The sequence below is a fragment of the Pongo pygmaeus genome, chromosome 19 (assembly GCF_028885625.2).
Source record: "Pongo pygmaeus isolate AG05252 chromosome 19, NHGRI_mPonPyg2-v2.0_pri, whole genome shotgun sequence".
Classification (NCBI taxonomy): Eukaryota; Metazoa; Chordata; class Mammalia; order Primates; family Hominidae; genus Pongo; species Pongo pygmaeus.
This window is the reverse complement of record NC_072392.2, coordinates 14,207,059-14,221,912: the sequence shown is the minus strand read 5'-3', so window position 1 is coordinate 14,221,912 and position 14,854 is coordinate 14,207,059. Positions and strand designations below refer to the sequence as shown.

Here is a 14,854-nt window from a genome sequence, read left to right as displayed (position 1 = left end):
CCTCCCTTTGACATACATCACACACTGTGTGAATGCAGGAAATAATGTATTATAATTTCAAAATTACTGAGCACATTAAAAATGTTCTTATCACAAAAGTAAGTATCTGAGGTAATGAATACATTCATCAGCTTGATTTCATTATTCCAATTGTCTTCATAAATCATAACATCACTTTATTACCTCATAAATATACACAACTACAATTTGTCAATTTACGAAACAAAACCAACCTCCCACGCACCCTCTGCCAGCTCTTGAAGGCGTGATCAAGTGTCAGTTCTACGAAGAACTGTGCGAACTCAGCACAGGATGATTACTTCCAATGACGTCACACACACTTCTGTTCTTGTATACCGTTTTATTGTGGAAGGAAAAGAGAATCAATGAATTGTACAAATGTGAAGCCTGTAACAAGTTGTAGAGGCTTTTTCCAGACATTCCTATGCAATGTTCTCCACAGTAAATAACCTGGGGGCAGCCAAGAGGGAAGATTTCAGATAAGTGCAAACAGTGATTGGATGTTATCTGCCTACAATCCCTTTAGACATTTTTGAGAGAACTCTGTTTAAATGTTGTTTAACTCTCCCACCCCGAGCAATGAATCCCTACAGACCAGCAGTGCCCTGGGAGTCTGAGTAATGAAAACATCTTGTCAAGCTTCAAGACCTTTGGGCAGATGGGACTCTGCAGACCCATGGGAGCACAAAGGACTAAAAAGCTGCAGGTAACCGTGTTTGGTAACTGAGACCACACCTGGCCACAGGATAACTCACAAAATTCCCAGAACCCTGCTTCTGGCTCTAATTGCACATGTGGAGGCTAATTTCTGAATTCAGGAGATATCAGGATGGACATGTATTTTTCACCCAAGGGACAGGAATATGAGCTCTGTGGGCTGGTTAGCCCAGCACACCCTTCTTCCTAACTTCCCTTCTCAATACAGCCTTGAAAAAGCCATGCTGTGTAGCAGAGGAGTGGCAACCCACAGTAGTGACTCCAGAGGTACAGTAATGCGGTGGGGGCCAGAGGTATCCGGCTGGTATTAAGTCCAGGGCTACCCTTTTAGAAGGAAATGCTTCCAACAGTGTCTATATGTTAACGTGAACTATAAAGATGCCTGTGACTCCTTGGAGTTCTGAAATGCTCATACGCAATGGGGTTGAAGGGAGCACAGGGGCTGGCAGTCCAGCTTGAGACTCCCTAGGCAAACATGTGGAATCCCCAGTTCCAGTGCACAGCAGCCGGGTCCTAGCTATTGGTATTGTTAGAAGGACTATGGTTGAGAATGTGTGGGGTGGGGAAAACCAAAAATACAGGCCCTGGCTCAGTCACCAGGAAGGGGGTGCTCCGAGGCCTTTGAGGGACCTGAGCTCACAGAACTACAGACAGCAGATCATGAGGCTCACGCTGTCTGGCCACCAAGTGCCACTCCGCTGGGCAGGTGGAGTGTGTGCGCGGTGTGGGGGTAAGGATGGAACCAAAAGAGGAAGCTGTGTATGTGTACACCTATGTGAGGAGGAAGAAACAGAATGGAGGGTGGGGTTGGAGGAGAGATGTATAAAGACCCTCAAAGGGAAAAATAATTCCTTTTTTGTATTCACTGACTGAGCTGATGCATTTCTTATTTGGGGAGCATTTTGGGTAACATTCTTTAAAAAAAAAAAAAAAGTCAAGTGATCACTGAGCACCAAATTCGTTTATGATCTCGTTCTAAACCCAGCAATTTCTCTTCTTGTGTTCCAGAATTACCACAACATGCTCGCCTGGCCGCGGAGGGAAAGGGGCGGTGGGCGTCCCTGTGCTCTCAGCTGGGAGGGGGCCCCGCATCCCCGCCCCCGCGCGGCCGCTTGCAGGTGAGCATGAGCAGCAGCAGCAGCGGCAGGTGCCACAGGCTGCAGAAGAACAGTCTCCGCGAGCTCCTGCGGTCTGCGTCCACGTAGAAGCGGAAGCCGAGGTAGGAGATGTACGCATTGATGGGAAGGGCCATGATGGGGAAGGTCCACGTGGTGATGTCCAGGACAGGGGCTGCTGCGGACAGCACGAGCAGGGCCAGGCAGTGGCGCAGCGCCACGCGCCGGCACAGGCCCGGGTGGGTGACCGACATCATGCAGTAGCCGCCCCGGGAGTAGTCTTCACGGAGGCCCCAGCTCAGGGCGTTGAAATGAGGAAACTGCCAGGAGTAGAGGATTCCTCCCAGGAGAAACGCGCCTGTGCGGGGGTCAGGGAAGGAGAGAGAGACAAAGGCAGTCATCACCAGAGACTTCCAAAGAATGGTTTCCTCTCCTGGAAGAGCCTGCCTGGCACCTCAGAAGCTCTGCCACCCTATGCTCTCATCGCTGCCTGCCTACATCACAGGGTGGTTGGGAGACAGACAGGTGCCTACATCAGGCTGGTGGGGCAGCCGATGAGCTAAGATCCCTCCTTTCTCACCTGGGGGTGCCAGTGTGCCTGGGGGCAGGAGGCTGTGGGGCCTGGCTCAGACCCTGCTTCACAGGGGGGCTGCCTGCGCTGCAGGACGCTTACCATCACTGGCTCCTGCCCACCTGATGCTCCTCATGCCTCCCCACATTGTGGGGAGCAAAGGAGCCCCTACACACCGGCAAACACTTCTAGGGAATTCAGTATCTACTTCAGTACTACCTCTGGATGCAACCTCTGTGCTGGAGTGCTGAGCTCCATTTCCGCCCGCTGGGACCCGGGTGTGTGGCTTCAGGCAGGTGGAAGCAGTGCTGTAACCTGGAGGACGCTGAGAGTCCGCTCCGCCTGTTCTGTGAACCCTGGCTCCCTTCCCAGGGCAGTTAGCGCTCCCGGCTCACCACTGACACAGAGCTGGATGTACCTGCAGGCGGGTGCGTCACACCCTGGCTCTGATCTGTTTACCTCTTCCACCAGGGCTTCCAGGGCACAAGCCTGCCACATTCCTCTCACCATCCCCCAGAGCCTGGCACAATGGCACAAGCGGGAGGTGTGAAAACCACATGTGTTAAATAAAATGAGTCACAAAGACAAAACGGTCCCAGAGTACAATGATAACTTGTCTATGGCTTTGTAAGTTTTCAACAAGAACATAACACCCTGAGCACCATTTTGCCCCTTTCTTTGGAACAGTCTCCCCAGCACCCACATGGGTGGAATGAAGGCTGCTGTTCACTGAGCTCCTATTATGTGACAGACCCTACTCTCATAGTTTGCCCCTTTTAATCTTGACCATCGGATGTTGAGGTAGATTTATAAACTTCATTGAAAAAAAAAATTAGGCAATGTCAAGTTCTCCAAAAAGAGATGGAAGAGCAATTCAAAACAAGGTTGCTTGATTTTCAGGCCAGGGTCCTCCTATGACATGCACGAAGCCACCTAAGGACAGGTAGCAGGGTGGGGACTGGAAGGCAGGGGCTGGTTATTCCTGTGCAGGTGACTGAGTACTCGCAAAAAATGCTCCCCGGGTGCCTACTATGGGGTAAGCACTGTGCTAGGCACTGGGGATACCATGGCGAGCAACAATCCACGATTGCTCCTGCCTGCACTGAGCAGACCCTTCAGTCAAGGAGGTGGACATCAAGAGCCACACTAGTGACTCTAAAGTCACCACTCCAAATGCAGTGAGGAAAAGTGCATCATGCAGTGAAGACACACAAGAGGAGCTGACTGAGTCTAGGGGACCAGAGGAGGCTTCTCTGAGGAAGGGATGTCTGAGCTGAGCTGGAGAGAGTGGTGACTTTGTCAAGTCAGGGCTGGTGGAGGGGACAGTATTCATACAGGCCTTGGGGCTGGAAGGTTTGAGGTGTGGACGGTGTAAAAAAAAAAAAAAGATTAACACGTGTTAGGAGTCACAGAACTATATATATTTAAAAAGTCAATTGTATTGCATGATTAAAAAAAAAAAGGAAGGTGGTGTGGTTTGGCTGGAGTGCTGAGAATGACAGGGAAAGTTCTTCAGGACAAGGTTGGCTAGAGTGCAGTGGCATGGTCTCAGCTCACTGCAGCCTCAATCTCTTGGGCTCAAGTCATCCTCCCGCCTCAGCCTCCTGAATAGCTGGCACTACAGGTGCGTGTCACCGAACTCAGAAAACTTTTTAAAACAACTTTTTGTGGAGATGGGGTCTCACCATGTTACCCAGGCTGGCCTTGAACTTCTGGCCCCAAGCAATCCTTCTGCCTCAGCCTCTCAAAGTACAGAGATTACAGGCATGAACCACTGCACTCAGCCTTGACTTTGGTATTCTAAAAGCAACAGAAAGCCACAGAAGGAACTTAACGTATAAGAGTGCTGAGCGTGTGTGCCTGTGTGTATGTGTGTATATGTGTACCTCTGTGTGAGTGTGTGCACCTATGTGTGTAGGGGGTGAGGGGAGGGGCACCAGTGCTAAGTGATCCTATTTGTGAAGGACACACTGGAGGGGCCTAAAGCAGGTGTGGAAGGACCAATCAGGAGATGAGGAGTGAGGGGATGAAGGATGACAGTAGTTAGGATCAGGATGGTGACAGTAGAGATGCAAAGAAGATGAATTTGGAAGGAATTTGGGAGGCAAAAGGGACAGGATGTGCGTGCAGTGTAAATAAGGAGGGGAGGAGAGAGGGAGGAGGTATCAATAGCAAGTCCTGGGCTTATGGATCCATAGAGATGCCACTCACTGGCAGGGAAGAAGGGGAGAGGAGGTCATTAGTGTGACCTTGGGTGTGTTCAGTCTGAGATGCCTTTGGGACATCCAAGGGGAAAGTCACTAAGAGGGTAGCCAGACTGTGGGTATGGTCTGTGATAAGCAACTGTGAGTGTCTTTTCCTGAGCAAGCCACAGGGTCCAGGCAGACATTTATGTGTCTGCATTTCCTACCTGAAGTGAACTTCTTAGGGTATGTTCACTTTGCTGTGAATCTCCAGGCATTAGAACACAGAAAGTATGTAATAATATTGTAGTAAAGTGCACCCAAACTCATCATGGGAGCCAATTAAGTTATCCCCAAGATCACTGTTTCCCAACACCGGCTTGGGAACCAGTCAGGCAAACTACAGGATTCTGTCTACCTTCTCCTTCCCCTCCTCTGGAACCACCTTCTCCATGGGGTCCCTGGCAGAGAATTGAGAGTTCACCAACCCACTGTGTCATCTGCCCTGGAAAGCGCCATCCTGCCCAGGGAGAGAAGAGGTTGAGAATTTGTAACCACAGTCCTATTTCAGGTAATGAGGATCTTTTAAGTCCCTGGTCTGTGGGAATGTTCAGAAAAAGGGAGCTGGGGGCTACTGCTAGGCAGAACTCACCAGGAGACAGAGCACTTTACATAATGCAGAATACTTCAGAAAATAAGTCTGGGGCTATAAGCCACTGAGGGGTCCCTGTTTGTGCAAATGCCAGTGAGCATGAGAAGGAACCAGCTCCTCCTTTAATCTGTGTCCTGTATTGCTCAACAGCAGAGAGTGCAGAGTGACACTAGGGGCAGGCTTTGCAAGTCATCTAAAAGAAAGGAGGAGGATTTTTAATGCACATTGTTCTGGGGAGAAACTTAATCATTTCTGAGTTATGTTTATCAGACAGGGCAGTTGTAGCTTATCAAGTGGAATTTGTGTGGGTACAGATGATTTAAGAGGGATGAGGGCCTCCTTTTATATCCATGAATAGTTTTCTGTGGCTTCCATAAGTCAGTCAACCCCTTTTCAGTCTTCCAGTATGGGAGGAAATATAACAAAGACCTGATTTTAGGGTCCCTAGTTCAGTAGGGTTACTGTCAAATCCCCCAAATTCATTTTTAACTTTAAATTTTATTATATATATATGTAATTTATATATGTATAAATCTTAGTTCATGCAAACACACTCAATTTTAATGCTGATAATATGAGCAGCTATTATTTATTGAATCCATTAACCTGGTAAACAGATGACAGGTGTCTCACATGTAGGCACAATTTTGGGTGCTAGAAAGGCAGTGGCAATCAAGACAAAGTCCTGCTTAAAGTCTAGAGGGAGATGGACATAAACACAAGTAACAGTGCTGATGGCTATTTTGAGACTAGACTCAAAACAGGGTAATGCAATGGGGGTGACTTGAGACTGAGTGCTCAGCGAAGGCCTTTCCATAGGTGACATTTAAGCCATGACTCAACTAATGGCAAGGATAACTCTATTGGATGCTGGGAAAGGTCCCAGTAGGCCTCTGAGACAGCATGGAGGCTGAAGTGAGGAAGGGACAGTTACAAGATGGGGCTGGGAAGGCATCTGGAAATCAAGATAAGCAGTGGGGTCTTCCCCCAGTGCAGGGGGGGAACAGGCTGGGGGTCGAGAGACAGAGGGGGTGGCAGAGGGGGTTACTCAGGTGGGGAACCCTAGGACAGACACTGGTGAGTGTGCTCACGCTAGAGACACAAACGGTTTTATTTTTGACTATTTTAAGTTTGAGGTACATAATAGACATCTCAGTTGAAATGCCTGTGGCTTTCAAGTGCCAGGCAGTTACACGTATGCTTTCGAATCCTTACAACAACCCCACCTATAGGTATCATTATCATCATCTTATAGATGAGAAAGATTAATTTGCCTGATGATATTCAGCAGTACTGGCACAAGATATTAGCACCTTCTGTTAGAATGTGGTTGGTTATCTGGGGTAACATAGCAAGACCCCATCTCTACAAAAAATTAGGCAAGGTGCCACGTGCCTATAGTCTGGCCTACTTGGGAGTCTGAGGAGGGAGGATCGCTTGAGCCTGGGAGTGCTAGGCTGCAGTGAACTATGACCGCACCACTGTACTCCAGCCTGGGTGACAGAGCAAGACATCAATTCTTAAAAAAAAAAAAAAAAAGTTGTTGCCACACACAGACTCAAATTAGTGACATTCCCACATCAATGGACTGTTGGATGCTCTGGGTAGAGGAAGGCTTGCTGAAAGAAAAAATTGCAGAAGCATTTTCTAGTACCTTAAAAAAAAAAGAGAGAGATCTGTTTTAAAGAAAAAACTATCAACCAGATGGCATTTTTTCTTGGCAGTGGGTACTGCTAGGGAATTAAAAAGGACAGAGGAAAGGTTGGAATGCTCAGGTGCAACTGATGGAGTAAACAGGGTGATGCAAGTAGACTTCTTTATATTTTGATGGTAAATAAAGTGACCTCTGGATTTTAAAGTGACTGGTAAGAGGAAGCGTTGTTAGAGTCTTGGGGCGTGGGGTCACGCTGAGACTTTGAACACGATGTACAGAGAAGCCCAGCCCCAGCTCATGAGCTGTCTCAGATTCAAAGAGTTTGCAGTTATGACAGCCACAAGCACGGGAGAAGTGTCTTTCAAGAAAAACAACATCAGTGATAACTTAGAAATGGGGGAAGGAATCGGATCATTCAGAGCTCGGTGTCTGCTTTGCTCTAGTAATGGCTCAGAAAGAGCAACCTCAGCTGGGAAAACGGCTAAAATACCAGCTCCAAATGTGAGATTTTCCCTGTCTTTCTCAAAAGCCCTCCTTTTTTGTGTGTGTCAACCGAAGTATTTTGTTTTGCTCAATACACTTTTTTCAGTAATGCTTCTGCTTAAAATAAACATAATTAAAGAAATCATTTTCCTGAGAGTAGCATGCTGTTTTCTGTAAGAGGAAATTGGGTGTGGGTTTGGCTCATGTCACAAATGAAGGAGGTTTGGAAATCACAGCCTAGCCTTAATGGATTGTAATCAGAAAACCACCACCCACACACGGCTTTACTTGATATGCTTCAACTGCCTCTCCTCCTATAAAAGATGAAAACAAATTACTCTCTTCATCAAGATAAGGTGAACTAGAACAGGAAGGCCTGAATTAGTGCTGGGGCTGTGGTGGAACCCACCTTCCTTGTGGAGTAAACATAAAGCACTCAGTTGACTAATTCAAAGACCTCACCTTCCTTCAAGATAAGTATTCTACTCATCTCCTCTGCCTCAAGCTCCTAAAGCAGTCCATTTTTATTGGGTCTGTCATCTATGACAACAAATCTGGACTGTGTGCCCCTAGAGATAGGTACAGTCTGTTTTCAAAGTCCTCTGCTGATGTCTGGCCAGGGAGAAAGACAACACAAAGGGATTACAGCCCATGGTGAATGTTACTTAGTGCAGGGCAGGAGAACACTTAATTCAGCCTTGAGAGGTCAGGGAAGGCTTCCTGGAAGAAGTAATTTGTAAACTGAGATGTAAAATTGGTCTCTGAGTTTTAATCCATTCACACAAACCACGTGTTTTTGACTTCTTTTAACTGTATCTTCCCATTTTCCTAACCCTGCACAATCTCTGTACATATTTGGTTTAATCACGTTTGAAAGAAATGTCCACTTCTCTTCTGTTAATCAAATACTGGCTAGTCTGTGAACATAGAAAATTCTGAAAATCTAGGTGGCATATCTGTAGACATGGCTCTCCAGAGCACGGCAGCTTCCTGAGAGCATGGAGCAGAAATCCCACTGCAAAGGCAACTCCACAGAATGTCTAGGTGTGCAGGGCATCGTTACTTCCCTCCTTACTTGGAAAATGGAGAAGGGCACATCTGCTGTACTGTATGTAAGGACAGCTGGAGGGAACCCTCATCCAGTGGCACCTGGCTCTGATTAGAGGGCTGTATTAGGTGGGGCAAGGCTCATTAATGTCTTCCTGATGACTCACTGAAAATGTTATGTATTTGTATATTCTTTCGAAACATCTATCAAACATTCCACAACATATAGACTGCAGGAGAATCACAATCATTTCCACCTCTGCCCATTGTCCAGAAATGCTCTTGTCCACAGCACACCTCCATCACTTTGCTGACAAAACTAAGGCAATTCCAGCTAAATGGTATCTGAATGGAGTGGAGACAAAAATCCTGAAGCTGGAGCTCTGACTCTGTCAGGAAATTCCTTGTGGAATGGAGTTCATCGGTTTCGGCTTGTTTTCTCTCACTGCCCAGTGGGCACCTTCCCACCCCCACCCCCCAAACCCATTGTCACTCACCATCCACGAATGGCCTTGCAAAGGATAAAGAACCCTAGCTCCAGTGAACCTTGGTGCTGGGTTTGGGAGGTCTTTCCTCGCCAGTACAATGGTCTCCTCTCTGATGTGGCCCACGGTAGCGCGTCTGCTCCATGACTGGCTCTATTTGTGCTTTCAGGGTTATGTGGTTATGTAGACTGGGGGCTAGCTGGGGAAGCAAAGCCAAACCCAGAGCTTCATGGTCACAGATTTCAAAGCCTTTCTTTTGAGGGGCAACACAAAGGAGCTTGTGAAACAGATCAGCCTCAACAGTGCAATAGACTTCTATGGTGCTGCAGATAAAGGGAAGAGGATGTGGGGCCAGTTTATCAACTGCACAGGCGACAAAAGGGAAGATTAAAAGTCCCCTGAAAATAGGAAATAGAGTGGGCAATAACTGCTTGCCCTTGAAGAATTCTTTGCTAGTAGTTTAGGAATAATGGAGAGGCTCAGTGGGCAGGAGGGAGCTGGATTCTCTCCTCTGCCTCACCTCATTGTGTGCTGCCGCCTTCCAGGCAGAGTCATGAGGAGGTTTCACTTAGAGAGAAAGATGGGAGTAAAGGAAGCAAAAAGCTCTGACTCTGAAAACAGTGCTCCCCTTTTTCTCTTCTTGCCATTTCCTTGGAAGGACGTTTCAAGCACCTGTGAATTCTCTCTGAAATTCAAATGCTTCCTACTCCCTTAGCTCATATTGGAAGGTCTTTCCATCTTTATCACTTAAATATTAATTCATTGAAGAATACTAGTTACATGTGCACTCTGCTCCAGGCACCATGTCTACCAGAGGCTGGCCTACCACACTGTCATCTATCATTCATTCAGGAAGGCACTGGCCCAGCTCCCTAAAAGCTTGTGATCAATTATGGTCAACACAGCACAACTGACAAGACCTCAGTGCCCTTAGTACCAGTTTGCCTCCAATTATACCACCAATCTGGGGGCTTGCAACGTAATTTCTAGTATGTTCTTTCGTAGCTCTTTTTTTTTGGTCTTTCAAGAGAATATAGTGTTCTAAATATTGTTTGTTTGCTAATATTCCCGTGAAAGTGTTCCTTGTTTATTTTGTCTTTAAAAATATCATTTAGCTTAATCTGGAGCTCCAAGGCTAGTATAACTTAATCTGGAGCGCTAAAACTAGTTATGGTAAAATCTTATACAAAGTGAACACAGACACAGATACTTATTTTCAAGTTTGGTTTCAAACCGAGGCAGCGTTATAAAGGAAATCATTAAGTGCTTGGGTTAAACAGCACCTGGTACTTAGTAAGCCCTCAACAAATATTTGTTGAATGGGTGAGTGAATAAATTCACTCCGACTCTACTTTCTCATCCAGGAATAAGGGAGGTAAATAAAGTGAACCAGAACTGAACATTTTGTAGTTTACCAGCTGAGGGTAAAAAATCTCATTCTCTTTTTGTTACTAAAACCATCCATCTGCCAAATGTCACTTCCTGATAAGATCCCATTTCTAAGTCCTCATTTGTAACTAAATGTTGGGTGACATAATTAATGCTTAACACACATCTGAATTACAAGCCAAAGGCAACTGCAAATCCACTCTACAAGATGGTCATTATGGAGGCCCAATCCATACACTCCTGAAACATGGGACTTATTCAAATTTAGGAAAATGAGGAAAAATAATCTGAACCTTTCTAAGATATTGGAGTGATGAAAAGAGGGGGCCTTGGCAAGAAGGAGGGGGAGGGGATTTAACCCAAAGCCTCTGAGATACACTAATAGTCTCTGGAGATAAACACTGTGGAGAGGTCTAATGCGTATGGCTCCAGGCCCGCTTGCAGCTGGAATGTTGGCTGGGCACTTATCTGCAGTCCCCTCCCTCCCCTACCTCCTCAGAGTGGACTCCTTCACCTCGGCTCCAGCAGGTCACTTCTGTCATTGCCATTCCCTGTGTGCAGAATCAAACCAAGTGCGGCAGTTCCTGTGACAACAAGCTGGCTAGACCAGGGGCCAGAAAGCAATCCTCTCATTCTGCCTTTCCTGAATTTTAGCTAGGAAGCATTTTTAATGTTTTTTGCTAACAGCAGTTAGGCTGAATTAAAAAAAAAAAAAATTAAGATAAGGTAATTAGGCAGGTGAGAGGAAAAGGCCTAACTCTGAGGCTGAGAGGAAAATGGACAAAAGTAAAATCCCATTATAATGATTACCTTTATAGACAGAAGGGCTTTGTAAAATGAAGTTATTTCCTGTGCACAGACGCAGCTGGGCCGCAGAGTCCTGACTACCCTGACAGAACAACCACAAGGAGCACTCTCTGGGCTGGGCCCATGCTTTGCAGCACAGCACTCTCTGTAGCAAGCACTGGACTGAAAGCTGTTGGCACTGTGACGGGGAGAAAAGCTGAGCTGCTTACAGTTCATTGTGCAGTTATAAAATAGCAAACATCAAGAACAATTCACATTTGCTTAGCTTTCACAACGTCCATCTGCTCATCTGTGCCATTTTCTTCACCCTGCCATCCTACCTCACTTACCCCATGCTGGATTCCCGAAGCGGCCCGGTCAGACACCCATGTGGGACCCACACCTCTCACCGGGAATCTAGAACAATTAGAAGTTCTTTTACACTATCTGATTTTTAAAAAGTCAAAGTAGTTGTGGGGGGAAAAAAATCAGAATCCCATGGAACATCCTTAGAGTTATTTTATGTTTTATGTCTTTGCAGGAAGAGAGGAGGCATCACAATCTCTTCAGTGCTCAAGGCCCCCTGGAATTCTTAATCTGGACCTGTAGCCACCACAAAAAGCACAAAATGATCCAGACACCACAAAGGTGAAAAGGTACTTCCTGACATACTGCATTTCCTTGCTTGATAGAGCACTCTGACCCATGGGCTGCCTCGAATGCACAGTGTTTTCTATAGCTACCAATCTTTAAATATCTCTCCTCCAAAATATATTGGGCCTTCAATATATGAGGCTGCAGGATTTCCATTTCAAATCTTGGCTCAGCTGCTTCCTCTCCATCTTGACTACCATCTACTGAGCCCCAGGAAGGGCTTTTGCAAAAGTATCCTCAGTCAAGGTGACTGGGTGACTAAAGGGTTGGTGCTGGGTATTTGATGTCTTGGCTCAGAAGGGAATATGTTCAGTGCAACCTGCCTCCCTTCAAACATGTATCCTTCATCCATTTCCCCGCTTGGAGGGTCACTGGTGTTAACAAGCTGCATCTTCAAAGGATGATCAGATTGATGCTTCACTACTTAAAAGGCAAAATGTTAAATTAACTAGGGAGGGCAAAGAGAGTTTGGGAGGGAGCAGGTCTAGGGTAGGTGGAGCCCTAGTGGAGACAGAAGTAAGTGGAAGAGAGGAAGCAGGAGGTGAGAGGAGGCACACAGGCTTGGAAGGACAATAAAGGCAGGCTTCTGCAATTTACTGACTTTCCAATACCTTGGAGAACCTGCAGCACACTGTTAAATGATCCTAAAAGTATGACCCTGCTGTTATGCTGCCTCAAGCTCCAGTGGGTCTTTCTCACCACTGAATGAACTATGAGTTCCTCTGCAGGTGGCTCATCCTTGCACGTGTCCCCACCCCACTCTAGACTGGCTTTCAGGCCTGTAAGCCTTTGTACAGGCTCTTCCCTCTTCCTGGAAAGCATATTCCCTCCTCAAGGAAACTGGTCATGACTTAATTCTCTAGTCTTTCTTCTCCAAAGTCGTCTGGGACCAGTTTGGGGTAAGTTAAGAGAGCCCACAGCCCTCTGAAGATACCCTGTTAAAGCTCTTAGATCACTCAATCATTTGATTACCTGCCTGCCTCTCCCCAAAGACCCTGAGACATGATTTCCTGAGGACACTCACTGGGTTTTAGTTATGTTTGTGTCTCTCAATGCCTGGCAAACAGTAGGTCCCCAGTCGACACTTGCATGATGAAGCAATTATGGGGACCAGTTTATAAAGGTGGTGATCTAAAGTGATCCATCTTTGGGGGCTCAAAGATTAAGTGCTTGTCAATACCACAGAAGATGGGAAACCTTTTCGGCCATTTTTTTCTTCTCAGAAGGGCTCTTTATAACTATACATGTCCCCTAAGATAAAAACCCAGATGAGAGATATACCCTCTGTGAATAATATAAATGACACCATTAGTACATCTCAAATAATACCATCTGCCTATGCCCTAATCTCTAGGTATTTTCAAGATATTCTAATGGCTAGAGCTCTGTCTGGTTCTGTCTTTGCAAACTGGTAGTTCTTAAAGTGTGTGGTCCCTGGACCAGGGGCATCAGCAGCAACTAGAAACTTGTTAGAAATAAAAATTCTCAGACCCCACCCCAGCCCACTGAATCAGAAGTTCCAGGGGTAGGACCCGGGAATCTTTGTGTTAGCAAGCTCTCCAGGTAATTATCGTGTTCTCTGAAGTTTGCAAACCACTGTTTTAGTGAGACCACAGGTACAGTCTCATTATTTGTTGTACATATTCATGTGAGGATGATGAAACGTAGATTCATAAGAACATCAACCTTTCCACCTAGGCAGTACAGTCTAAGTCACCATTCTGCAATAATGGAAATGTTTTACATCTGTGCTGTTGATAGTGTAGCTACTAGGTACATATGCCTTTGGGCATTTGAAATATGGCTAACGGGACTGGGTAACTGAATTTTAAAGTTTAGTATAAATTTAAATTTAAATAGCCACTTGAGCCTAGTGGCTACCACACAAGACAGTACAGCTCTAGAAGATGACTTAGCAATATAAGACCATATTCAACCCAGTTCCTAAAATCCCAGCAATAAAAATCTGTTTAAAAATACATTCTCTTAGATTCTATCACCTGTAAAATAGAAGGTACCTATGTTCACTCATTTGTTCATTCAATTAAGTATTTGCTGCTTATCTCAAGTTGGTTCTATCAAATTAATGTTTGGAAACTTTTTTGAAGTAGTTTGAAGCATTATGTAAAGTAGTAGTGTTCTTTCTGTATAATCTTGACAAGGCTTTAAGCATATGGGTTGATCTGCAATTAATTGGGATTCTGGGGGCAGTAAGTCATGTTGTTACTGTGTGCCCCACAATGCATCTTTAAGATTTAAAGTAAAAGGATACACTGTAATAGAAGCCAACCTCAAAAACTGCCAAGGGAACTTCTCTTTGTGGTTATACATGTCTTTCAGACTTCTCTGTTTTATACCAGGTTCTGTCGGGGTAGAAAAGGGGTCTCATTTTCCAAGACAAATATGTACTTTCATTCTGCTACCTAAACAAGGGATGAGCTGCCCTTAGCTGTCCATCATTAATGAGTTTGTATACAAATGATTAAATCTGTATTATAGAAAGACTATAATCAACATTAAAAAATTTATTTTAGGCCGGGCGTGGTGGCTCACGCCTGTAATCCCAGCACTTTGGGAGGCCGAGGCAGGCGGATCATGAGGTCAAGAGATAGAGACCATCCTGGCCAACATGGTGAAACCCTGTCTCTATTAAAAATATAAAAATTAGCTGGGCGTGGTGGCGGGCACCTGTAGTCCCAGCTATGCAGGAGGCTGAGGCAGGAGAATCACTTAAAAACCCAGGAGGCGGAGGTTGCAGTGAGCCGAGATTGCACCACTGCACTCTAGCCTGGGTGACACAGCAAGATGCTATCTCAAAAAAAAAAAAAATTATTTTAAATATGACTATTAGCAGTTTAGCCAAATCCAGACTATCCCTAAACAAATAAGGGCTCTTGTCTGAATGTGCACTCCTAAGTGAGGACTTTTGGAAAGCTCTTTTTCTCTAGCCTCCGGGGAGGCAACTCCAGCCTGCACATGCTGAGGCTCTCTTCAGGAGAAAACTGCCTGGAAGTATGACAAGGGCCTCTAGCCCTCAGCAAGAACCTGGACCCTAGGACAACACTGCACAACAGTGGTGACCAAGTTCTCCATGGCC

The 14,854-nt window shown here is 45.8% G+C and overlaps 1 protein-coding gene across 1 annotated transcript in view; it reads right to left on the bottom strand.

Annotated features, from left to right (window-relative positions):
- Positions 1-344: 344 nt before the first annotated feature.
- The window catches only part of LOC129016866 (protoheme IX farnesyltransferase, mitochondrial), a 140,311-nt gene continuing 125,801 nt past the window's right edge, over positions 345-14,854 (bottom strand). The window contains exon 7 of the mRNA XM_054456629.2: positions 345-2,211. Within this exon, the coding sequence (XP_054312604.1) occupies positions 1,808-2,211 (404 nt within the window). The 3' untranslated portion in view covers positions 345-1,807. The remainder of the gene's footprint in view (positions 2,212-14,854) is intronic.